The sequence below is a fragment of the Psittacula echo genome (genome assembly GCF_963264785.1).
Source record: "Psittacula echo genome assembly, chromosome: 5".
NCBI classification, from domain to species: domain Eukaryota; kingdom Metazoa; phylum Chordata; class Aves; order Psittaciformes; family Psittacidae; genus Psittacula; species Psittacula echo.
Genome location: NC_137739.1, coordinates 65250606 through 65278014, shown reverse-complemented (window position 1 = coordinate 65278014; position 27409 = coordinate 65250606). Strand labels below are relative to the sequence as shown.

The 27409-nt window shown below is 40.9% G+C and overlaps 2 protein-coding genes across 2 annotated transcripts; one reads left to right on the top strand and one right to left on the bottom strand.

Moving 5' to 3' along the window:
- Positions 1 to 72: 72 nt before the first annotated feature.
- YY1 (YY1 transcription factor) lies at positions 73 to 23681 on the bottom strand (the record flags this gene model as incomplete). The annotated part of the gene is made up of 5 exons (XM_080619754.1): positions 73 to 1163; positions 1593 to 1751; positions 4283 to 4343; positions 13091 to 13253; positions 22985 to 23681. 5 exons carry the CDS (start codon positions 23679 to 23681, stop codon positions 981 to 983), a joined length of 1263 nt encoding a protein of 420 aa, XP_080475880.1. The 3' UTR covers positions 73 to 980.
- LOC308222134 (uncharacterized protein) lies at positions 23680 to 27409 on the top strand (the record flags this gene model as incomplete). Its single annotated transcript, XM_080619755.1, has 2 exons — positions 23680 to 25018; positions 27105 to 27409. One exon carries the CDS (start codon positions 23680 to 23682, stop codon positions 24331 to 24333), a length of 654 nt encoding a protein of 217 aa, XP_080475881.1. The 3' UTR covers positions 24334 to 25018; positions 27105 to 27409.

Genomic DNA, 27409 nt, shown 5'->3' with positions numbered 1-27409 from the left:
AGTTTCTGCGAGGTCAAGAGGAACTAGGGCTGCTCTAGACAAAAAAAAAAGAAAATAGACTGTGCTTGCAGATCATTTTCTGCCATATTCTTTCTTTAGGACCACTGTTTTATTGTTGCCCTTTCCATTACATGGGATGTACATATTATCAGGTGTTAATAAAAGGTCAGTGCCTGTACAATACATTCTACAACTGAGCACCACTTTCTGTAACTGAACAGGCAAAGAAATTACACTGAACATCAGCATCTGGCAGTATTTCTCAAAAAAAAGTGACTAAAATGGGTTTAAATTGATTAACACTATTAAATCACATCTAATATTTGATACTACATTATTTCATTACAGCTATACGATACAATTATACAAAATGTGTTAACATCAAAGAATACAACCAAAATTAAGATAGCAAACAAAACCTATATAACTTTTTCTTTACAGGAAAATACTTTTGAAGTATGCATGTAACTGCCCATTCTTTTAAAGAAAATCTACCGCAAGCAATGTTATCAACCTCCAGAAAATCACACATAGCATTACCACGCATATCCCCAAAAAGTGTACAATATGCACACTTGGAAAATACAAAATTAAAAAAATTGTAAGCAACAGGTGAGCTTCATATTTATAAGAATGTGAAAAGAAGTCCAATTTTAGCACTGTTGTATAAAGAATTGTCTTTTTTTGATGCAAGTTCATGAACTGACCCATCCGGTTGGGGCCACACTTTACAAAACACCGTGTTCTTTTGAAACAGGATTACAGAGCAAGGTAGAGCATCTTAGCAACGTCACCTTAAAGTTTTTTTATGTGTTTTTTGCTTTTTATTTACTACTTATCAAAACACGTCCTTTAGGTTTGTAGGGTTCTTTTTTAAAATTCTTTCCTAGAAACAATATACAAAGGGGAGGCATATTTATTTCCAATTCATACTCCTGTAAGTAAGATGCTTTGAGTTCAAAAACTTTCTCCTCCAACTTTCACTGGTTGTTTTTGGCCTTAGCATGTGTTAAGATGTGAGATTTCAGGTTAGTTGATTGCGCAAACTTCTTATTGCAGCCGTCAAATGGGCAAACATAGGGCCTGTCGCCAGTATGAATTCGCACATGTGTGCGTAAATTGAAGTCCAGTGAAAAACGCTTTCCACATCCTTCAAATGTACACTGTTGAAAGGAAGACACACTCCATTAGCTAACAAAAAATTGCTCATTTCTATCAACAATATTATTCTTTAAATCACTAGAATGCCCGTACATGAAGCTAGATTCTAAAGGTTATCATCAGTGAAGCTGTGAGCATCACTTGTGAACTGTATTAAAAAAAAATACATATATATATATATTTCAGGTTGCTTTATGCTTTCACTAAAAACACACCTTCTCTGCATCTGAAACTGTATTTTGCTATGGCTTACTAAAACCAGAAAAAAAGTTTCAGTGATAATCTGCAAAGATTTGCTCTCTTTACCAGCTTTACTTTTAGGATGTAGAAACATAGTATCCCTAAAGTCATACAGAAGCTAGGTTACAATTACAGTCTACACCTGTTCACCAAATAAAACTGTGGTCTGTAAGTCTGAGAGTTAACAATACCTGAAAGGGTTTCTCTCCAGTATGAACTAGCTGATGTCGCTTTAGTTTTGAACTCTCCACAAAGGCCTTGCCACATTCCGCACATACGTGTACTCGAGGGCCATGAGTGTGCAGATGCTTCCTCATGGCAGAGTTGTCCCTGAACATCTTTGTGCAGCCCTTGAAAGGAACAGTGACACTCAATTAGTAGAACCTTCTTTATCAGCACTAGCTTATCTATCTGCTACAGCATACGCATTTAAAATGCTTTTTCATCCTGAGCGCTGCCTTAAAAGTTGGCCCTGAGAAAAAAACCCTTACATTTATTAAAAAACAATAAAAAATACCAAAGATAACTAATCATTTGAATCATCTGAAAAGCTTACAAAAACAAACACATGCAATCCCAAACAAAAACCTCCAAAACCATTCCCCCAGTATTATGAGCCATGTGCAGTCAAGTGAGTAACAGGACAGTCTCATGGAAAAGATGCAGCTCTGACAGAAGCAAATGAATAAACCAAACAAAAGCTCTTACAGTTTTAGGGAAGGAAAAAAGGGAAATAAAAAAAAAAACAAACCCCAAAAAAAAGAATGATAGTTCATGGATACCTATGGTATATTCTTCAATGTGCTATTCTGAGTACTACAGTTCAATGTGCATTATATTCTCTAACATACTACAGATTATTCTGTAGTACCAATTTGTATGTGCACCACTCCACCTCCCAACATTGTCCTCTTCCTTTTCTGTCCTTCTCACTGCTGAGAAGAAATGGAGCAAGAGGGTTTCCAGTAGGTAACAGCCTACAGAAACTACCTTATCCAAACTGGCAGCAGCAGCTTGATCACTACCACCTTGAGATATAAAGATTGTCACTGCTTCTACAGTTTAAATCTATAAAGTGATACGGGGCAAGTGAATAAGGTAGAACACCTAAGTTATTGCCAGCTCAACCTAAAAGCAAAAGATACTCACATTAACTCAGGTACAGCATCAGAAGTCTTAATCTGGGGTCCATGCTGCAACAGCATTTTGATTCCAGAGTACACTTAAGCCAGCAGCAACCTGGGGTTCTCTTTACCTAAATCTTTGGATACCTTCTTATTCCCCCCACCCCTTACTTTTTAGTGACAATCTACAGACATCTACAAACAATCTATATTGTTTATAAATGTCTTCCTCAAAGTTCAAAATCCCTCATAAAATTATATAAGCAACCAAATTTTATCTGTACTCCACGTGACGCTGTTTAAACTTCCATAAAACTAGTCTACCAGCATCACTGTTATGGGCATAAAATTCAATTGAACCTAAAAGGAACATTAAATCACTAGTTAAGTTCTGCAGGCTTCCTCTTTGGCTTTTTTTTTTTTTTTTTTTTTTTTACTAATAACCACCTTTAGGTATGCCTTATTTCTTAAAAAAAAAAAAAAAAAAAAAAAAGGGGAAATGACACTTTCAGGTAGAGTTCTCTCTTCAGGCATTAGAATTTCTTTGGCTAATTTTAAGAAGCGTTGTGCCACCATTCATTTCATGTAACAGAACTGCTGGCAAAGCAGCACCAAAATAAATACACCATCAACTTTCCTGCGTTTATTTCAAAGCCCCTGCTTGCCTCCAAGAGAAGCAGTTACATCTTCTACAGTATTTTTCTTTTTTTAAATTGAAGTCATAAATGCACAAAGCCTAGAAACACTAGAAAAGAGAAAATGGAAGGACAGAATATTCTTTTTTTTTTTTTTTAATCCCTGTTCAGATGAAGTTGAGGCTATGAAAAAGTAAATCAAAGAAATGAAGGCAGCATTCCTTAGTATTGTAAGGAGTAACTGTTCCTGTATCTCCACACACTATACTACAATAAATACATTATATTTGTAGAACATAAAGAATTTGAAATAAATATAAGCACAAAGAGGAATCCACCAAATTCCTTAGACTATGGCTGTGAGAAAGCAGCCTTTTATTCATGCTCTCTAATGTGTACTATTAGCTATCTGCCCTGATTATTTGGTTAGGCTCATTGCTTATCTGGACCAGAAGTCAGCAAGATTGTATTTGCCTTTTTTCATTACAGACTAAGTCAGCTAACAGAAGCTCTACAAAAGCTGGATAATGCAGTAAAGCAAGATGCTACCAATCTAGGTGACTGGGAACACATATTCAAGATAGAGGCTTCCCCACTACCAGTGGGTCAGAATCGTTATCTCCAGGATGCTTCTCTCTCTCTTTCAAGACGATGCACCTTCCAGCTCTGGAATATAATTCAAAGTCTTCCAATTATGCTGACTTTGGCATCTGCATCATAAATTGCTGATTCCTGATCTAGACTCCAAATCTGTCACAGTTTCCAAGCAGAGGATATATAGATCTTAGGAACGTACTTTGAACAGCTTTCAGAACATTCTTTCAAGTATGTATTCTTGGGTGGCAGGAAATCACAACAGTAAAACCAGCATGTTAGGGACTGTGCATCATGGTTACCAGAAGATTAGGGATGCACTAACCTTAAGACAAGGAATGGGAATAATATATTATTCAGTGAAAGGTTTTTAAAGCAGCCTCTAAAGAATTATAACTAAAATACAGTTAACAGAGTGTAGTCTATTAACAGTAATATATTTTAGTTATTCATTCTCAAGAGAAAACACCAATACAAAATTCTGGTCTAAAAATTACTACCTAGTCAGAAGCTGAGCACTGCACTTACTTTGTGAGGACATGCTATTGTTCGTGGAGCATCATCTTCTTTAATTTTTCTTGGTTTCATTCTTAAAGATTAAAAAAAAAAAATAAAATCAACAACACATTAGTAGAAAAATTAGTAGACAGGTCTTCTCACATAATGGCCTAGATAATGCGCACATTTATTTGATAGCATTACATGCATCAGTTACTCAGCTTAGTATTTTCAAAACCTTCATAATAAAATTAACAGTGCAATTTGGCATTTGGAAAGTTCAGCTTTTCCAGAAGGACCTCAGAAATATAGAATAAGACATTTAATACTACCTTCTTAGTCCTTTGAATATGTAGAAACAGAGTGGGGGTTTTTTTCTGACTTAGACTAATTGTAAATAGTTTTTTTTCTGAAAACTGTACTTTTCTTGTGCTAGTACCCATGCAGCCTATTTATCTTCACTTTCTCTCACCAGGATACGAAGAACAGAGTAGCCTCAATCATTTTTCAGTATTTCACCACACAAGACTTTAGAAGAAAACAGTACAGAAGCAGGGAAGGCAGGACGTTGTGGATTCTACATAGACAATGCAGACATCCATCATAACCACAGAAAATGCAATTATTTTTACTTTAAGTTACTGTACACATGGATTCCACTGTTGGCAACTGACAAACAATCATCTATTTATTCTTGGTTGCTGATAGGGATCTTCACCAACTACATAAGAAGACCAGCCAACTACTGCTTGAATATATGAGGTGTTTGATTCAAATACAATACATAGAAAACAATGTTAGAACAGTCGTGCCATAGGCATCTGTCTCAATGTCCATACAGCTGACTTCTCTGACACTATTCCAGGGAAGTGCACTGCACTTTTACCTATTTTTATTTCTCAGAACTGCAGTGCTGTTTTAAAAAAAAAATTGAAAAAGAAGTGGCTTATCTCCACCTTATAATAGAGGCAAGTAGATGTAAATAAATGCACCTCATACAGCTGGAGATTCACTTAGGTAAGTAATGAGATTTTGTGCATTCCAACACCTTGCTGTAGAAGCTAGCCTGTTTATCTGAGTTCCTGAATTATTTTTCCTGGTACAACATAGTTATGTATGACAAGGTAACTAAATGTGGCTATTTGTAAGTTAACCAAGAGGTTTTCTGGTGTAGTCTCTACTCTAAATGAAACACAAATAAGTGGCTTTTGTTCTTTTCTCTAAGTGGACGCTTAGGAAACTCCTGTTGCCTCAGCACCTCCAGATTACATTGAATATATACAGTGCTAACTAAAGAATACTGCAGTCTCCTGCAGGATTAAAAATACAAATGTTACAAAAATAAAGAAACTGGAGAGTATCACATCCAACAATTCCCTTATTCACAGATACTAACAGCTCCAAAAGACAGGTACGAAATATTTGTGTTGAAAAAGCTCCTCTTGTGCCATTGCCAGCGGTATAACTCAACATTTTGTCAATTTAAGGGCAGAAAAATCCTGAACTCAGGAAGCTGTATCTGTTCCTGTAATCCAGCCTCTTTATTAAATCTCCCTCGTAACTTTTTCAACTCAGATGGCCTTATTGGTTAGATGTAATTTATATAATCCAGTTGCAATAGAGCATGATTGCTCTGTGTTTCGTTTACCCAGCCTCTCTAAGTATCAAATATCTAAATCGAAAAAAGTGACTGGGATTAACTGATTGGTTACATTCTCCAGTGAGATTCTAACCTGATAGTACTACAGGTACTGAGGCTATAGGAAAACACACACGCAAAGGCTTTCTTTCTGTACCCCTACAGAAAGCTTCCAAGTACCCTTTTGCATGGTATTCTCCTTACTATGTCTTTATGCTTTTACAAAAGGAAAAGGCATAGAAATGAGTGCCTGTTATACCAAAATGGGCACAAAGAATGCTTTGACAAGACGGGACCTCAAAGAAATTAGTGTCTTGGTTTAATGCTGTTAGATGTTAAAGAACAAACACCCTTAGGGAGCAAAACTGGTGCCAAAACCACCTCCTTTACTTCTAACCCTATCAACTTGTTAAGTGTTGGCTGAGTCATTCCCTCAGCCCCAAAACAGCAAAGTAAAAAATTCCTAGGCCTAAGATCTGTGTTGTGACATCATCATAATGAATAAACCCACTCTTGTTCTGAAGTCTTAAATGCCCACCTGTAAAGGGAGAGAACAGACAGAAAAGGAATCACTAACAAAAGATATGGTCAACAGCTTTAGTGGGCAGTGCCTGCATTTTTTACACTTGGCATAATATCCCACTGATCATGTTAAGTGTTATTGGTAACTCTTGTGTCTTGCCCCGTTATTAAGTCAATCTTTGAGAAAGAAATGCTGCAACAGTGTCATCTACAACAGGCTGTCAAAGTAGACTGAGGGAGAAACTGAGAGGGAAAATACCCTGGCCAGTGTAGTCAGGAAGCTTCCAGTTCAGTGTAGTCAGGAAGCTTGAGGAATCAATCACAGCTGAACTGGAGGGTCAGACATTGGACAGACTGGAGTTTCAACATACACTTTTCAGTTCAGTGCCTGAGCAGGCACATAGAATTTTAAGTGTCCATTCTAGAATAAGCTGACTTTTTGATTTTCAAGCTTTGTTTCTCAAATGAGGAGTATCAGCCCAGAAGTATACTTGGATAAAAACATTTAGCCCTATTGATTACAAAATGACAACAAAGTTTAGTTAATAAACGGCCAGATGTAAAATCTTTTCATTTCTCCCTCAAGTATGGGAAGTGGGAAACTTAAGCTTAAAAAGCAGAACAACACTATGTATTCCATAGGCAACCAAGCTACTCAGTAAAACAGAAGCAGGCATTTCAACAGGAAGAGGTAGCAAACAATATCCTGGTTACATCTCAGTGCCACATGCAGGAAGAAGCTGCTGGACCCTTGGATTAAAGGCACAAGGGTATGTACACCACAGGCATAGCTACAACAGATCATTTTGCCAAAAACATCCTGCTCACAAGGCTGTGGAATCCATATGGACAATCACTCAAAGAAGGATTTAAAGACTTACATATTCAAATGTATTAGAATAAAAGATTTTGGTCTTACTTTAAAATTAACTTTCTGCAAAAGGAGACCAGACTAGAACCTGGGCAGTTGATCTTAATTACACTGTTGCAGGTAGCTCTTGCTGGTGGTTAGACTTTTGGCTCCCACCCAGTAGAGCATCTCTACCAGCTCCGTCCAAGTTTTCTTAGCCTGAAACATTAATCAAAAACAGAACTCTAACACATACCACTATTTAAAATGACTACAGACACACACAGTAATACCTGGGTGGAACTTTTGAAATGGCTGCCTTTGCAGAAAGTCAATTTACACGGCAAGACCAGAATTTTCATTTCTGCAGTTAGTTTATATGGGCCATGCCTAGTAGCAGAAACTGCAGAATAGCTAACCTTTCAGATCAAGGCATTGGGACACTGCAATTAAAGGCCAAGCTGGTTAACTTGTATTGGCGGGAGGGAGGGAGGGAATGGGGGGCAGCAGAGGGAATAGGAAGGTGTGCAACCCAACAGCTTCACAGAATGAATTCCAAAAAAGCGTACCCTCTTATCCATGCAAAAAGATTGAGTGAAAAATCACAGGTATTAAAGCACTCAGTTCCTTAAAATAGAGAAAGCAACTCTGTCACTGTGCAATATCAGAAAGTAACAGTTACCTACCTCTTTTCATCTTCCCAGCTGAATTGAAAGAACTGTATCTTGACATAACCAATCCCTACTTCAAGCCCCTGTCAATCTCCACAACCTATTGTCTTATAGATAGATCCAATTTTAAAAGTTACGACAATGTTAAAGCCAGGAATAGAGAAAATCCCCAAGTCAAAAAACCAGTAACACTATAGAATTTCCTCCTTGTTCTACCATATTCTTTTTATCTCTGTTAAAATTCTGTGTTCCCACATCCTTTCTTCTCCCTTTATACATAAATCTAACCTAAACAGCTTTACTCTCTCTCAGGCAACTCCTTTGACATATCCTGGAGGTCCCTGATGACAAACAGTGATATTCACCTGTGCCGATGACCACAATCATAAGAATAGTTAAAAGAGGAGGAAATTATTCCCTATCAGCAGCATCACTGCTGCTTCTGATCTGTTCCCCTGCTCTGCCATTCCCCTTGTACTGCCCTGCTGAGGCAGAAATAACATGAGCATCATGGCCCTATGCTGCTGCAATAATTTATTTGTGCTGAAGAACTCCTGAAACTGGCTAGACTGGCTTTTACATAGACAAAAGAAAAGTGCTGCAAGGTGTCCTAGGAATCTATCTACAACTAAAAAGCACACATCTAGTGCCTTACTATACTACAGACAAGTAGAAAATGTCATAAAAAGTTATCTTTCAGTCTAAGATTCTGGCAAAAATAATTACTGGCTTTGCTATAGTTGTGAAGAATATCACGTGTACACACAGCAAGAGATTTGCCCTCCTCTGAAAGAACACTTTGGGTAAAGCAATTGTCAGTTTACTGCTCTTTAAGCATCTCTGTAATAAGAACAAAACCAATACAAAAGCGTACAACTTGTAAAGAGGCCCAAGTCATAAATCTAGGAGACCAGAATGTTTTGCCACTTTTAAGAAGGGCATCTTATTTCAAACACTTCTTTGTCTTCTGTTTTGTTAAGCAAAGAGAAAGAAAAGGCAGTTCTCACAATGGCTCTCAGTCAGAAAAGATACTACAAAGAGCAGAAGATAAAGCCATGGACAGTAAAGTTGTTACCACTAGGACCCATTACTGTGCCAATTTTCCAGTTATAGCATATTTCCCTCTTTTTTTTTTTTTTTTTTTTTTTGTTTGTTTGTTTTACTGATGCCTGTATTTTGCTGTCTTTAGCCAGTTCAAGTCATGCATCTGTCAGGATGGTAAGAGGGAGGAAGCGGACAGTCAGGAATGGCCTTTTTAGTGGCTTTGTTAGAAGGAATTTGCCATATGCACCAACTAGATATATGTGCACTACTTCCCCAAGCTTTTATTACCAAGCAGTTATGACTTCCTTACACCTAACTACAGAATTACTTGTAATCAGTTAAGACTTGGATGAAACATTTTATTTCACTTGAAGGGATTTCCAGTGTTCAAGTCAAAGGTATCAGATGGGAAAGTGGTAATTTATTAGGTTTTATTTCTTTCTGAGCAGATAATTCACAACTAATGTTTCACATTCTGATATGACTACCTAAAAGAAATCCACTTTTTTATTGCATTTTTAAAGCACATGGAAGAAAATGCATGAGTCCTACAACAGAACAAAATAATTTGTAAAAGGCAATAAATTGCCCAATGAGGTATAATTTATGGTCATTCAATGTGTTATTGAACACATCTTCATGTTCTGACAAAGCTTGTTTATTCAGTATTTTCAATAGTTTTAAAATGTATAAAGCCTTTTCCAGGAAGAGCTAAAAGAGTTCCAGTTAAAGGACCTGGATAACTCCTACATGACTCAACAATAAATGCACTAAAAAAAAGCGGCGAAAGCCAATGGTATCACAAGAGATAGTATAACTGCTCACTCTGCTAGTGCCACCCAGTTGCTGAGCAGCAGGAGTCCACTGCAGATGCTGAATTACTACAGTTTTTAGATCTTTATGATTTTATATATTTATTTATTTATTTATTTTTAGGGCTGCAGAGCTACAGAGGACTTCAAGCATCAAGTCTACACCTGCCTTATTTTTCATTAACCAGAACCTTGCTTGAAATCTATTACCACTAGAATTCAAGTTTTGCCCATTTAAACTTAACCTCAGAACTTTGTTCCTAATAACTGATGCCAATGTATCTTAACCAAAATAAGCTGTCTAGTTATAAACAGTGAATCTAGTTTGGTTTTGAGTAGCTAATTTCTACAAATATATAGTGAAATTAGTCCAAGAACTTTCATGAGAACAGGAAAGCAGCCCAAAATAACTTGCTCTCAACTGCACAAAATACACTGAGCATACATTTTTACTAGCCAGTTCATGCTTCCTTATACATAGGCTGTGCATAATTTTCAAGTCACCAAAATATAAATGTTATTCAAAAACATTACAGCACGTGAAGCTACTTAAGTTTAAAAGTAAGTTTCAACTCACATGCTGCTCAAAGTTTTCTGAATACAGCTGCTGAGAATTTCAAAATTGTGAACTGCAAAACAACCAGCAATGCTTGAAACTTTCAGAGAACTTTACACTAAATAAACACATTCTTTAAGCTTGAAATATTCCTAGGACCTCCAAGCACAATTCCCATACACGTAAAGCCATTTTTTTTCCTTAGTTTGCCATGCAAACTTTTCAGTGATGCTGCACAGAGCAACCTAGACCAACAAGACAACTGATCAGTGTAAAAACAGGTTTGTAGGCAACAGTGCTTGAACTAATGTTAATAGCTAAAAGAAGTCCCTTTAACATGCTTCACTGCAAGAGGACCAAAACCTTAACAAGCAATAATCAAATTCTAATAAACCCATATTCTTCAGCCTCAGTTATACACAATCATTTAAGATTAACATAATCTAACAGTTTTCTTTTTCTTCTCTCTTCTACTCTGGCCTTAGAAAATTTGATTCTGAGCAAGAAATAAAAAAACCAAAAACAAATACAAAAAACAACTTTTTTGAAACAGAAGATTCTTGAAGTTTCTACATTATTTACAAATAAGCTATCAGAACAATTCTTCACAGGCTTGAGCAACTTGGGGATATGCTACATATGATATCCCCCCACAGTTGCTTACTCTACCACCATGTATTTGTCTGAATATTGACTGAAATTGACTGAAGGGGTTTACATTTTATCTGCTGTACAGAAATATGCTAACAGAAAATTGACTGTAAACACAGAACTCAATCTTTATATCATCTGCTAAAAATTCTAGCTCTAGAACTTCCTAGAACATTCTACCATGAATAAAAAGTGGTAATTTTAAATTACTGCCAGCTGCCACTATTTTCTCAACAGAAAACTAACTAAAACCCAGAGATGCAGTACATTTTACAACATTAAGAAATACGCAGACAGATCTGACAGAAGCAATCTGATCATTTTGAGAAGCCCAAATCCTGGCAACCATTTCAAGTACTCAGAGCAATCTGGAAAAAAATATTCAGTATTTGCATGGAGAATACCCTATGAGAAACTATTTAAACTTCCTAACAGAAGACAGCTATTCAGTACTTAAATATTTAACAGAAAGCAGAGGTTTCAGCATGTTTTAAAATAACAGAATACCATTCTAAACACACAATGAGCAGAAATGCGTAACATTTTGGAATCAGAATGCTGTGTACTGTTAGTGGTAGAGTATATATAATACTTTTATATAGAGAATATATATAGAGAGTATACTTTTAGTGATACTTATAGAGTATCACTAAAAAATATCTTGAGCTTTCACAGCAGGTCTTAGAGGAAAACACAATCATTTTTATCACAACAGTAAAACAAGTAACAACAGTATCAATAGCTAGAACCGCCCAGCACTTTAGATAGAGGCCCATTTTCAGCTATTTTAATGTGTTTTGACACATTTCCAGATCAGATAACCTCAGGCAGAGAGCAAGTCCTGCAAAACTATCTTACTAGGAGACTTCAAAATGCATAGTTCAATGGCTTTACTGAAAACAATTGTGAGACAAGGCTGTGTTGGTAATCCTCCAGCAGAAAGACACCTAAGAGTAACAGAGAAAGCTTGTATAAAGCAACAAGATTAAATAGGTGAAACAACAGTAGATGCACACAGGAGACACCAAGATACACCAAACCAAGAAGCCAGACCAGAACTTGTTTCAATAGTCCCTGCCATCTACTAACTACCTGAAAAACCCAGTGGTAAAGAAAACAAAAAGACGCCAAAACAAACAAACAAAAAAACCCACCATACATACTTCTTGCTCTCGTAGCTGACCCAGGAAATAAAAGTAACAACATCTGACTATCCATCTGCTTTGTCGGAATTGTGCACCAGAGCCCTGAAAAACAGCCAGCTGGTACCCAAGTATACCTTCATACGTACTACCGGCTCTCAACATGGGGAAAAAACAGGGAACAGCAGCTACAGGAAGCTAACAGTGGTGCTCAAATATTTGGAGACACCAGACTAACACTGCCCATGCACTGAGTGAAGGAGAATGCCTTTGGTAATTACAAGCATATGCAAACAAAGCAGGAAACCAAATAAAGGCTGCAAAGACAACTCTAGTATCACAGTTCCCAGGTGCCAGAGCAGGCTTTTCTAGTGACCTCTCAGTTCCCACCAGTGGACACCAGTTGCCCTGAGCACTCAGTACCACAGCCAAAGCCTCTGCAGAGGGAGGGGGGGGAAGAGACACATGACACAGTACTTCCTGTAGAACAGACCTTCAGCCACTCCACCTCTATTTGAAAGTAAAAGTAACCTTGTAAATCGCGTCAAGGTACTGATACGTAAACGAGTGATAGTGTACTCTAGCTTTCTTGTGCTGGACTACCTGAACACAGCATTTCACGTATCAGATCCTTTGATGCTGAAGAATTTAAGGATACTCACATGAAAGCTACATTCTGTCAGGGCAAAGATGCAGTCTATCAATGTATTTAGATCCCGTCTTACCCAAAAGGAACTAGAGACCAGAAGTCATTGAACAAGTGAATATAAAACCCAGTTGCTTTAACACAGTATCAACTCCTCTGCTCTGAATTAAGTCACTTGTTTTAAAAAATGATTAAATGGAACATTAAGCCACACTACAGCTACCATTTATTTTGGCTAACAGTTTCATCATTAAACCAGGAAAAAGAAAACCATTTTACTTTAAAGATACTTTCTTCCTACTTACCTAGCAAATTCAGCCAGTTGTTTGGGGTCTGAGAGGTCAATGCCAGGTATTCCACCAGGAGGAAGTTTCTTCCCTGTCATGTACTCTGAGTAATCTGGAGGAGAATTCTCTCCAATGATTTGCTCTTCCACCACTGTTTCATGGTCAATATCTTTTTTATCATCTGAAACACAAAAAATACCGAATTCAATACATACTAAGATCAAAACAGCATATAAGCTACTAGGCTGTATCTCAACAAAAATTCCCCACTGCTGCATACTTAAAAGTATACACTGCACTTCCAGATATCCATGCCAATTGCAAAGAGCAAAAAGACATCCATATAGTTACAGAATGAAGAACACAGGAAGAACATGGTGAGGAAAAAAAGAGAAGCAAAAGTTGCATATCTAGTTAAACACAAATAAGTGTAACAATCCTACGAATATTGGCTGTATTTAAAAGATAAGGCACTTTTCCTGAAACAGTGCCTAAATATTTAATTCCCTTAACCTCTTAAAGATTAGCCTTCACCATACCCACTTTGGATCTCAACAGCAGTCAGTAACTAAGCAAGCTTATCAGAAGAGTGCCAGATACTTACCCTAAGATGTCAGGACTACTGATTTTTACTTCAGAGTCTTCAGACTCCACTGACCTCTAACAGAAGTGTCACAGAGGAACAAGAAATTTAAAAATAACTGCTAATGAACTTCAGCACCTGCCCATAAAACTGAAGTTTTTCAATTCCTGCAGACAGGTCTGAAAGAAACCAAAAATCTAAATGGTACATCTCTCTCCCAAGGGGGCTTCTTTCTTCTGTGGCAGAGGCCAGTCTAAGATCTTTCCCACTTTACTATATAAACAGCAGATGGATTATTCAGAGCTTTGATCTGCAAACCATTTAAGTGCTATTATATCTGCTCTAGAGCTCCTCCTATGGATTTGTGCTGAAGGACTGCAGTAAGATCAGGTGGAAGACCTGCCGTTACCAGCTACTCACATCCAGACCTCAGAATATACCAAGACACAATATTTTCCTCTTGCCATTTTGTATCAGAAACCAGAGACGGACAAAGAAGAAAGAGAATGGAAAGAATGGAAATATCCACCTATGCTCCTCACTGCAGCACTCACACCAGAAGGAAGATAGACACAGGATCTACCCTGGTTTTCACCCTCAAATACAGCTACGACAATAAACATATGCATATACACATGGTTTTAACTACGCTAAAAAATTAGTAAACTTGCTACTACATTACTTCTTATAACCTGCGTATGGGAAGCAGATTCTGCAAATCACTTTATACACAAGAAACTTTAAAAACATTACGGGAAGTTTTCTTTTATGAGTAGTGTTTAAGGAACTGAAATACAAGGTAGTAGGACAGAAATAATACTCCCTCAATTAAAAAAAAAAAAAAAAATCCCCCCAAAAAAACGTAAAGCAGAAAACAAACGAAGCAACATTTTTCTTTCCTTTTTCTTCCACAGGAAGTAACACTATTTATTACTCAGTAACTTACTGTAGGAAGGAAAAGTCAAGACATATGCAAATAAAAGCTATATACTAAGGCAAATTTCTATTCAATTTGTACTGCCTGCCTTTTATGTTTGCCACTGAGCTATTTCTAGAAATGCTACTGCCACTTTGGAGTTTAATCTGATCTACCAGATCAAATAGCACTTCAAGTATATGTTCCATGGTGAAAGAAGAAAATAGACTGCAACACTGACACAAGACAGAAGTGTTCACAACAAAATACTGTCTGCAGCATTAAACTGAAAATACACTACAAAACTGACTATTTGGACATTTTTAAAATTTTAATCTAAATTTTTCACTCACCACACTACCTGACAGTCCTTACCAGAGCTTTAAAGAAAGCAACTGAATTTACCTTTAGCAAGGATTACATGGTAAACTTAACACCCGCCGGAGTTACAAATTCAAGTCAATAAATCTCCAATTTGGCAACAATGTTTTGTTCCAAACAGAAGCCTAAAAAAAGATTATTAGCAGTGCCTCTGCAGGCAGAAACGACATTATGAAACTCAGAAGAGCACAAAACTTCTGGAAAGCTAAAAGTGACACTTTGCCATGCACCAGACTAGAATGAGATCAGCTGCCTTCAATGCAGCTATTTCAACAGGTCCCCAGAACTTCCAGTTCAACTGTTTGATGACATTCATAACAGAAACAAGTTTTCATTTCCTGCCTCAGATCAGATACAATGACTCAACAGGGAAATCTTGTATATATTCCTTAAGATCTTTCCTTCCATGGTGTAAAGACTCACTATTCCACAACGTTTTCTTGCTATGTGAGGGCAAAACTGAAAGTCAGCCTTTAGTGCCTTTAGTTGCAAAAAGCCCACCCACAGAAATCAATTCCACAGGTAATCAATTCCATGGGCTACTGAACTAAAACGTGAAAAACTATGAATACATTAATACAGAAGAAAATAAGAAAGTATCACTTCATATATTGATAATTATGTGAAAACAAGAAACAATCAAATGTTCCTGTATCAAAAAACTGTATCTCTATGGCAGCATATAGCAGCAGTTTTAAAAACTAATTTAAACCAAACCAACACACCAGTTACCTTAAAAGTGTTATGCCAGGCTACCATCCTTCAAGATAGAAGGCCTGACTCACACCAAAAGACACATACTTTTTCTAAAGTTGCAGCAGACTTCAGTAGTTGTTTAGTATCCAGATCATCCTAGTTACAGACCACCCTATGCCACTATGAACTCATTGCAAAAACAAACAAAAAGCCCAAACCCAACAAACAAAAACACACACACACACACACACTTCTTTGGAAAACTTTTGGAAGAATTCTATCAACGTCCTCTATGCACAAATTTATTGCAAGTTCATTTGTGATCCCCTACCAACCTGCAATAGGCAGCTCAAAGTTTGGAGAGTAAAGTTCAAGCAAACTTTCACTCAGGCTGACAAGTTAACCAATATTCTCACTGCAAACAGACCAAGCTGACTGCTTGATGTTTTCTGCCTTCAAACAAGCCCTGATGCCAAATACAATCAAATTACTTTCTTTTTTCCTCTCATGAAACATCAGAGAATCAAACATACTGCATCCAAAGCAAAGCAAAACACAGAGACACAACCCTGAAATTCTAGTGACACCTCTGGGAAGCACAAAACAAGTAAGGCACAGCACCTCTCTGCAGTTTATGACCATGCCAAGTTAATCTGGATGCCACCCATGCAAGCTAAATACAGACAGAGCCATGGAGGCAGTCAGTAAAAGGATATTAACTGCTACATACTATCTGAGCTGCTTTGTCTTGTTCCTTAAAACCAATTGAGTATAGCAGACTCAAATATAAGGCATGCCGCTTAAGTGTGTATTTAGCACTATTCTGAGAGTTCTAATGCAACCTTTTGTAAGGGATTTGGGAGTACATTTTTAGTCCAGTCTTTTGAAAGATATGGAAGATTTGAATGCACGTCAGTTAGTTAATCACTCTCTTCACAAAAAACACACGGTACCAGTCACTGCAATAGCTATGTCCAGTATTCACCTATCTTACAAAGCTGTGAAATACTCATTTCTTAGAGACACCACAGACAACCCCAAAATCTTTTTATGCCCAACCACATTAGATATTTAGACTAAATTGGGTTGGTCTATGTACTTTTTTACGACATATTCAACCAAATCTTCATGCTCAACATCCTTCCATCCCCACCTCTCTCATGCCCTGTATACAGAACTTGAACTGAAATCACTTCAGCACTTCAAAGCAAGAATACAAGATAAGCAAACGTATGCTTGGTTGGGTTTTTTTCCTAAGATCAGTGAAAGTTTAGTATTTTAGCCAGCCATATCTTTTGACTAATACTTAAAACGCATTTCTACTGGTGAAATAACTGGAAGTTTTAAGAGTACCAAGCCCAAGTACCAACTGAAGTAGCAAGAAGCCAGACTACTGGATAAAACTAACCTGTAGATAGCAACTGCAGATTCCATGCAATGGATCAATGATAAAAGATGGTAGACACTGTCTCTCAAGACTTTATTACCTTTTGCGCTTATTACCATGCTTTCTAAATCTCTTGCGATCCTTCTGTTGCACAGAAAACCCATCCACCTCAGAACCGTTATTTCACACATTTCTAGAATAGTAGCTAGCTCCAGATGACATCTCTGGAACTCCCCAACTTTGTAAAATGACCCCTTTAACTCTCAATTCAAGAAGCCCTGTCAGTTATTCTTGATTTCAGGCATTGTACTTTGCTTTCAGATCTCTAATTCTCCAAGCCACCCTCCTCCTCTATTACAGAGCAGGGAGAACACACTGTTACTCAATCAGTCTTTCTTTGTGGAAAATAAGGAGGGCAAAAAGGATTTCAGAAGGTGCACTTGGTAGCAAAGCAATGAAACCTGATCCTATAGCTTTCTCTGCAAAGTACCAAGTTAAGAGATGTTCTGCTTACCCACTAAAGGATGAAAAACATTTCAGCTTAAATTTCCATTTCATGACTACATGGTTAAGCACATTTGTTTTTAGGAGCAGCTGAAATGCAATTACATGATAAAAGACGTATTCAGCAACAGTGCAGTACCAAGGCACTGTGGTAACAGCTTGGTTTCTGCTACCACATTGCAGTCTCCTCAGGCATATTAGTTCACTGGTCATGTTTGGAAGCAAAAGGCCATAATTAGCTTGTTAAATAAGACAGTTATTTAGCAGAAACTTCTGAATGTTAAAATTCCATTTTGCATAGTATGTCAATTTTTATCCTAATCAGCTGTTAGGCTACTTTCTCTCCGATACGCCTTGCACACACAGATAGAGAACAGGTTCTTCTTTCCCCATGTCACCCATCTCTTATTTCACACCACCGAGACACGAACTGACAAAAACACTGTATATATCAACAGTCATCATCTGATTTCAACACTTGTGAGGCACTGTGCTGAAGTACTACGACCTTCTGAATCATCAACATGAAAGTGACATGGACCTCTCACGGAAGGATCCACAAGCAACTCAGAGGACTCTAATTTGAAGGTGAGCTGAGGGGCAACTTCACAGAGATATTTTAAGTAATGAACCACGTCCATGTGGTTCATCAACCACATCCATAAACCACTTTTGAATCTGAAAATATATTTAAAACAGCTGCAGGAAAATATCTAACATACTCTCAGGTTCACTGGCAAAAATGTCAGGGCAGACTCAGTGCTTATGGATATCAAAAACCTATATTACTGTCTTAGTCAGAAATAATTATCATCGTAACACTTTAAAGGATCCAGACAATCACTTTCTGCCTGCATTATGAAAAAATTTCATATAAGAAGTTGATTGCCTATCTGTCATCACAAAGACTTCTGGCTATCCTTGATACAGGCCCACAACAGAACTGACTCGTCCATTATTTATACTATGTAAAACGACTGGTCAGACAGCAGATGATTATCTTTCACACCCCTGCAACCTGATAAAAGAAAAAAAAAAAAAAAAAATTAAAAATAGAAGGCTTTTAATTTAAGACATTAAAAGTTTTTTTTTTAAGATGCTCTGAAGAACCTTCTAGAAATCCAACATAAACTCTCTGAGTTTTCAAATATGAGTCCACAGCAATGGCTTCCCAGATTATCAAAAATCATTTCCAAACCATACACATAACTTCTGCACTTTGTCTTTCCCATCTAGGAAAAACTTTGTCTTTCCCATCTAGGAATAGGATACTTGAGCAGTTTAACATCCATGGGCAATGTTTAGTTTGGTTGTGCTATTTCAGCCCTGACCTTGCAGATTATCTATGCTAACAATAATAGTTTAAGCCAACACCTATTTTAGGTTTCAAAGCTTGACAGAGTCAAGAGTCATTAACTAGTAGACGTACACTAATACATTTCCCCCCCCGCTCCCGCAAAAATAAGCCCCAACTGCATGAAATTCCAGCATTTGGTGGAGCCAGCATTTCAGCACCACCTTTCCAAGCCCTCCTGCATCCAAGAATTAGTTTTGCAAGCACAACCTAACAAAGTTTCTAAGGAGCCTTCCCCTCTCTCATCACTATTGTGTACCCAACCTGGTGACAGTCACTGAAGACAATGATCAAGTGGAATCTAGCAAAGGCACAAACATATTCCACTTAATAAAAACAATTTTCCTAGCACAAATTGGTGTCTGTACCTGGACAGTCCCATTAACTGTATACAATTTTCTAAATCCATTACAGGATACCCAAATGAAAATAATGAGACAGTATAGTGGAAACACACTACAGGACCATGATCAAAGTATCCATCATAAACACTTCTTGAACCCTATCAGAAAATAGAACGCCTTTGTTCAGTTCCTATTTTCACATGTGAAGACAGACAAATAATTCCATTCTGAAGATCTAGAAAGCTAATCTGAACTAGAACAAAGCATTCCTGTATCAAGCTAAACACATTAAAGTAATCATGGTCACAAGTTTGATATCACCATAGATACCAAGGTGATAAGAGAAGCTATGACAAGTCTAAACCATAGCCAACAACAGTACCGCAACTTCTAAGTATCCAAGTAACATGACAAGGATTGAATAGTCCCCTTTAATCACACTGCTGTATATTTCACAAATTATTTCTACACATTTCAAGAGGTGCTACCAAACATGTTATACTCATTTAGGGAAAAAGATTTATGACTGGCTAAATTTGGTACTACTTGTGTATAAGCTAATATAGCAGCACTAGAAAACAGTAACAAGGAATTAATTCATATTGTCTTCCCACACAGTAGTGAGCAAAGTGTCCTTGTTCCTAATTCAAATACCCATGCACAGCAATATAGGGCTCATTGTTTTATCTTGATGCATGGCCTTATTTACTATTCATCTTTTGATAAACTTTTTGCTAAGTATTTAAGCCAGTCAATTACATCAGTGTACAAGAAAGTCTTCAAGCAAGTCTTTAATTATGTCAAAATACAGAGGCAAAACCACTATCTTTGTTCAAAATGAAGTATGCCCAGTTCTGCAGGGGAACTTTAATACAACTACCCTTTCGAAAGTCAGTGGCTTGTTCTGGGTCATTGTGTCCCCTCCTTCTCCCCCCTCCCCTCCAATTTTGCTTCTTTTGGAATTTTTCTAGCAATCATTCCCCCTCTTAAATTTCAGAAAACAGACAATGAAGCCTCAGCATTTGACCACTTCAGATCACTTCTAGCCCATTCAACAAGCTGTATGAGGAAGCACACATACATGCAGAAAGGGGAGGTCAAACTTCAGTACTTTTCTTTCACCTATGTACTTTGTGGTTTTATGCTGCTTTTTTTTTTTTTTTTTTTTTTCCCTGGGAGGGTGGTTTTTGGGCATTAGAAGTCAAGTCAGAATAGGTATTCTGTATCATGGATATTGATATGAATGTAGCAATGCAATTCAACCCCCAGTAAATTACAAGTGGGTATTGCTTCCCAATGAGCTTGCACAGTCAGGCTCATAAAGAACAAAACCACTGAAATCAATAGGGCTGCCCTGATGTAAAAGTTGTGTATGTGGGAAGAGAATCAAGGGTATTGATTACACACATGCTTCACTTCACTCAAGTAATAATCAGCATGCAGGAGCTCTAAGGAAGCATCCTATCAGGCACTCTGAAATCCAGAGTGCAAATGTATGCTAGAAATTGTCGACTGATCTCAGCAAGGTCCTGTATCCTGCCAGCTCATGAGTCATACATCCACTTGCATGCTGCTATCTTAGGTAGCTTCCACAAATCAGAAGACTATATTAGTTTCTGTATCTTTCCTCCTTTTTTGGATGGTCAATTCTAAGAAAAAAAAAACAAAAACCAAAAAACCAAAAAACAAACCCAAGTGGATTTATTCAGACTTCATACAAAAATACACGGAAGCATACAGAACACCATTCTACTCTCAAATAGTATTTGGGAAACTCTTAAATGAAAGCTCTTTTCTGTTCATCAAGAATTGATAGGACTCATCGGGTTGTCAACTGACTATACACCAGAAGTGTTATACACAGTGTCAAACTTGCTAAGTAATCACTTATATTTAAAGAGAATAAAATCTGAATCACCATACTATACATCTTTTCAGACAAGTCAATTCAGTCATCCAATAGTTTTCCTTTGACAATGCCCTTTGTAACAACTACTGGTAATTCACAAACACCAGAGAGCAAACATTTTAGACTACACTAGAATCTTACAGGGTATCTCTGCCTTACTAACCTCGATCAATTTCAAAGGAGAACAAAATTTACAATATGCAAGATAGATTACCAATCTACTATTCAAAGACTACACACCTGTTTATATGTTGCATAAACATACTATTTGACCACTTTTTTTTTTTTTTGCACATTTACATAACTTCAGCAAGAACTCTGACTACAGAGCCTAGCTGCCAGCAGTACATTTTCTGAAATTCAGAAAACCGCCACCAAAACAAAACCACCAAATCCCCAATCTAAACAAAAACCCTAATGTCACACTTCTGCTGACTGGAAGGGTTCTCTTTCTGTCCCCCCAACCATTAAAGGAAAGGATCAGAAAATTGTGGCAGGGCAGGCATATGTCAGTTTTATTCCAAGCCCCGCAGATACTAAATATCTTCACAAAATTTTATTCACTCCAAGACACATTCCCACGAAAACCCCAACTCCTCAAAAAACATATGCAACCTCACAAAACGCAGACGCCCTCAGCCTATCCAAAAATCCTATTTAAAGCGCTAGACCTAGCCGAAGGAAAGCTGAGCAGCCTCCGAGCACCAGCCAGAAATTGGTCCATTCCTCCTGGCGGCTCCATGGCCGGATCTCTGCCTCCAGACCGCAAAGCCCCCACTTCCCGGGCTGTCAGACCCCGGTTCCTGACAAGGGGTTCTCTGGAGGGCCGGTGGTTTGTGGCCGCCCCCTCCGCGGCCGGCGAGCTGCGCGGGCAGCCCCCGCGGGGGCGAAGAGGCGCTTCCCCCTCGCCAGCACCGCTGGCCTCTAGCGGGGAGGCCCCACCCACACCCCGCCTGGCTACCGCAGCGGCCCGGCGGGACGGGCGGCCCCAGGCCCACCCCACCGTGCGGACGGTAAAACGGTATTTCGGGGAGATGGCCATCCAGGGCCGGGGAGCGCCAGCGGGGCGGGCGACGCTGCAGCGGGCGGCTGGCTTTTCCCCCGCACATAACGGTCACGGCCCGGAGCACACACCGTACCCGGGGCCGCCGACCGCGTTTGGCATTGAAACGCAGCCCAATGGGGCCGCGGGAGCGCAGCGGCAGCGCCAGCGACGAGCGGAAGGGAGGGAGAGGTGCGGCGAGCGGGCAGCCGGCAAGGCAGCGGCGGGGGGGAGGGGAGGCGGGCCGGCAGCGGCGAGCCGGGAGACGGGGAGACGAGGACAGAGGGCGCCGAGAGGCGCCGGGGGCGGCGGCCGGGGAAGGAAATGGCGAGGGGCAGGCGTGGAGGGAACGGCTGGGCGCCGCGGGGAGCGGCGGCGGCGGCAGCGGCAGGGCGGGGACGGGGGGAGAAGCGAGGAGGCTGGATTCGCCCCGCACCCTGTGCCCGCCCGCACACCCCGCCTCCCCCTGCTGCAGAAACTACGCCATTGCGGCCTAGTGCTGGAGCCAGCGCCGCGCTGCCTCCCTCCCTCTCGCACTCCTCTCAGCCGCCATCTTGGCGGCCGCCGCCATCTTTCCTTCCCCCCGCCGGAGCCGGGCAGGAGTAGCGGCGGCAGCAGCGCAGACCCCGCCATCTTTTCGGGGGAGCCGCCATACTTGCCCTGGCGATGAACATGGCGGCGCCCATCACACACATCAAAACATGGCCTCCCTTCAAAACAAAACTGTCCGAGGCGAACCGGGCAGCCGTCGGCGGGGCCCGAGACCCGGGGAGGGTGGGGTCCGGCGCGCACTTACCCGAGGCCCACATGGTGACCGAGAACTCCCCCTCCAGGGTCTTGATCTGCACCTGCTTCTGCTCCCATTTCCTGCCGCCGCCGCCCTCGGCCCCGCCGCCGCCTCCCCCGCTCAGGTAACTCTTCTTGCTGCTTTTCTTGCCGCTGCCGCCCTTCTTAACTCGGCCTCCTCCGCCGGCCGAGGAGGAGCCGCCGCCTCCGCTCTTGCTGCCGGCAGCGGCCACGGTGACCAGGGTCTGCTCGATGTACTCGTCCTCCCCGGCGGGAGCCGGCACGGGTATGAGGATCTGATCCTCGAAGCCGTCGTCGGTCCTCAGTCCGTCCGAGTCATCTCCCCCAACCACCTCCTCGCGGGTCTGCACCAGGATCACCTCCTGGTGGTGGTGGTGCAGATGGAGCTGTCCCCCGCCGCCACCGGCCGCGCCGCCGCCCGCCCCGCTAGGGTCCCCGTCCGAGACTAGCGGCTGCAGCGCGATCATGGGCTGGTGGTGGTGGTAGTGATGGGGTGGGTGGTGCGGGCCGCACTCCTCGCAGCACTCGTCCTCGTCCTCCTCTTCCTCGTCCTCCTCGCCGCCCACCACGGTGGTCTCGATGGTCTCCACCGGGATGGTTTCCACCTCGATCTCGTGCAGCTCCACGATCTCGGCCGGCATTTCTGAGCCGTCTGTGGCGATGTACAGGGTGTCTCCCGAGGCCATGGCGCGGCGAGGAGGGGGAGAGAGCTCCGCGGGCAGCGAGGGGGCTCCGGTCCGCTCCCTTCAGCGGATGGTGGGGCTCGGGCTCCTCTCGCTTTTTCTTCTCCTCCCCCTTCCACACAAACACCAGCTCCTCGCAGCCAGCGAGAGGGAGGCAGCCAGCCGCCAAATCCCGGCTACGTTCCCTCGCGAGACTTCCGTTGCTGCCGCCGAGACGGACCCCAGCCCCGGGAGGCCGCTGCCGCCGGGACCCGGCCTCCCCGCAGCCCAGCGGCCAATCGCACCGCCTGGCGCGCCCACGGCTCACCCAGGGCAGCCAAGTAGCCTACGAGGACGCGCCGTGCCGCAGCCGCCCGCCCCCATTTACTGCCACCGGCCTATCAAAGAACGTTGCGAATACGAAGCGCACCTCCCGGCGCCGCGAAGCCAATCGGCCCGCGGCGGTGTCACCCTCGTGTCCCCCCTCGCCTGCCCCGCCTCTCCCTCTCGTCCCTCCCCGCGGGGAAGCACCGCCCTGGCACCTCTGCCTGTGCAGGATGACCGTCCCATCTTCGTCTCCGCCGGGGGCGCGCTCTGCTCCCCGAGGTGGCGCGCTTCCACAGCGGCCGTTAACGGACGGGGCGCGGCCCCGACAGCGGGCGCGGGCAGCGCGTGAGCCCTTTCCTGATGCGGAGGCTGAGGCTCAGTGCCTAAAACACAGACCGGGAGCAGCGGACGTGTCCCGGCCGGGCTGAGCCCTCCGCCCGGGGCCAGGCCCTTTGCCTGCCCTGCGGCAGGCGGCTGCCGGTGGGGTCCCGCTGCGAAGCGGGCGGGCGGGGGGGGCGCTGTCCCCGGCGGAGCGTTGGGCTCGACTTGCGCAGTCGCCAGAGAAGCCTTGGGATGGTGGCGACGGGATCGGTTTGTTTGAATTCTGCGGTTGAACCGCTACGAGCAATTGGCAGCGTTTCTCTCTCGTTCCTTGTTGGTGTTGTGGGGGCAGCGCTGCGTACAGCGCAGCGCTTCCCTGCAGACTTCCTTCCTCTCGAACTTGCGCACAGGCGAGTTGGTCGCTTTCGGAGCGCCGGGTCTCGGTTCCAGCTCGCCGGCAGCGGGAGCGCGGTCTGAAGTCACAGCCCGTGGAGGAGATCGGTAACCAAGTTCGTGTACTCGGTTACCCAGGAGGCCTGACCCCTTATAAGACTAATAACAAAATGGGTGCAAAATACGCTCAATTTTTATCTTCATTTCCCACTACGTCACTGCTTTGCTTGCTCATATCCCAAGTTGACAGGATACAGAAACCGGTCAAAGATTCCTGCTAAGAAATGCTTTCTTCTACCTCAGCATGAAGTGTTTTCAAGGTTAGTCTACTCCAAGTCTCAAGACAGCAGTACTGAGCCTTGGGCTAATGATGAGATTAGGAAATTAAGTATTCAAAATAGCAACAAAATTACTTAACTTATGTAGATCTGGGAATTTGTTCCCTCCAATCATGCTCAGCACTCTCATTTTAACAAACTGCAAGACGAGGTTTATCATTGCAAAATTCCCATAAACTGAAAGGTTATTTTTAGATCCTGTAAAGAGATTTCCAGATTGTTACATATAAATTATGCTTCTCTGTCTGTACTTGGAAGGGCAAATGTAACAGTGTGGGAAAAATAGTGCTTGTAAGTTTTAAAAATAATATTTGAAAATTAGGATGAAGTCTCCGTTGTCCCACAGTAAAAGTTAAACATAATGAAAAATGGTGAGTCATTACAGAGCTCATTTTTATCTATTTTTAACAGGAAAAATGCACAACTCACATACACTTTTTATTCTAAGCTTGTTTAGACAAAATAGTAGTCTCACCTACATGTTCAACATGCATTCTGTTCTGCTCTCGAATTCACACCAGAGCTGTCATTGACTTTAGAGCAAGTGGGATCAGGCCCTCGGTTGATTATTTTGGGCGAAGGTGTTTGTGTAAATGAGCTTTGTCAAATATAGGAACAAAGTCACAAGTCTCTCTTGTTTATCAATGTAATTTTTTTTCTCTGGGTCAGTGATAGTAGTTTAACAATTTTATACAATCCTGTTTCATTTTTGTGTTTTATTGCAAACAAATATATAATTTTGGACAGAAAAGGCACTTTGAAGTTTGTAAGCATAAGAACCAACTTATTTTGAATATTGCTAATGTTTTCTAGTTTCCCCATACTTTGGCCTAAAACCAATGTTTTAATATTTTGTTGCAACATTCACATTACATTATTTTTCATTGAGAAATGGTACATGAGGCAAATACTCTTCATCAGATCTTGTGTTTTTCCATTATACAGTTCTCTTCATCCCAAGCAAGATGATTTGCTTAACTTGCATATAATCATTTTTCATTAACTGCAGGAATTAGACATAATTTTTTCAAATGCTTCATGAGAAAACAAATGCAGCAACAAGCAAAAATAAAGATATGGAAGCTGTCCAATGAAAAAGTGTTTGAAAGAAGATGCTGTGCTCTATCCAAATAGCAGCAGAATTTGCTCCCTTGATAATCCCTTATCTTCCTGCCTTCAACACCTCATTTTACTCCCCATCCTCAGAACTCCAGCTTGTTTCTTAGCCACATTTAAAAAGTTAGGGGAGGGGAGGCAGGGGAACTTTATTTAAAAAATTTAAACCCTTCAATTAAAAAAAAAGTTATTTTTAAACTTCCATAACAAATAAGTTTCTAAGAATATATATTCTTTACAAGCTCTAGATGCCTCAGATTTATCTGTTTGTTGGTTTGGTTTTTTTGGTTTTTTTTTTTTTTTCCTGGTTCCTTCCTTAAAATCTGCTGTAGTAAATTGTCATCCACCGTCAGTATGCAGAAACCAGTCTGGAGAAGAGGAGGCTGCATGGAGACCTTGTAGCAGCCTTCCAGTACCTGAAGGGGGCTTACAAGGATGCTGGAGAGAGACAGTTCATTAGGGACTGTAGAGATAGGACAAGGGATAATGGGTTCAAACTTAAACACGGGAAGTTTAGGTTAGATAAAAGAAAGAAGTTCTTTACTGTTAGAGTGGTGAGGCACTAGAATAAGTTGCCCAGGGAAGCTGTGAATGCTCCATCCCTGGCAGTGTTCAAGGCCAGGTTGGACAGAGCCTTGGGTGATATGGTTTAGTGTGAGGTGTCCCTGTCCATGGCAGGGGGGTTGGAAGTAGATGATCTTAAGGTCCTTTCCAACCCTAACTATTCTATGATTCTCATTTCATACTGCAGAACTAATTGTTCTAGCCCTATTACACCTGTATCAAGCCAAAACTAGGTAACTGTTCTTTTAAATGAGATTTACTTCTTAAATACATAAGTCTGTTGTATTTTAAGGAAAGGAAGCTCACAGAAAATAAACTAGTCTTGCACAAAATGTGAAAGAATGAGCACAAAAAACCACTTATTTTCTAAATATTTTTTTTGTTTTAGTACTATTCCTTTCACCTTCAGCTTACATGGAAGTGAGAAAGAGGAAGAAATTTAAAGTGTGAAATTTGAGAAACAACTGACCTTTTCATAGTCATCATCTACAGCCTCCTCTTTTGCCTCCAATGGGGTCAACATACCATTTTCCCAATTTGTTTCACTCAGCCATTCAAATCCACTGATTTGGAAACTTCGGATACCCTCTTTTTTTTCTTCTCATTCTCACACAATTTGCCTGATGTTTGAGCAGAAAGATTAGCCCTCCTATTGTAAATCGACACCAATAAACTAAACTGATAATATTTACC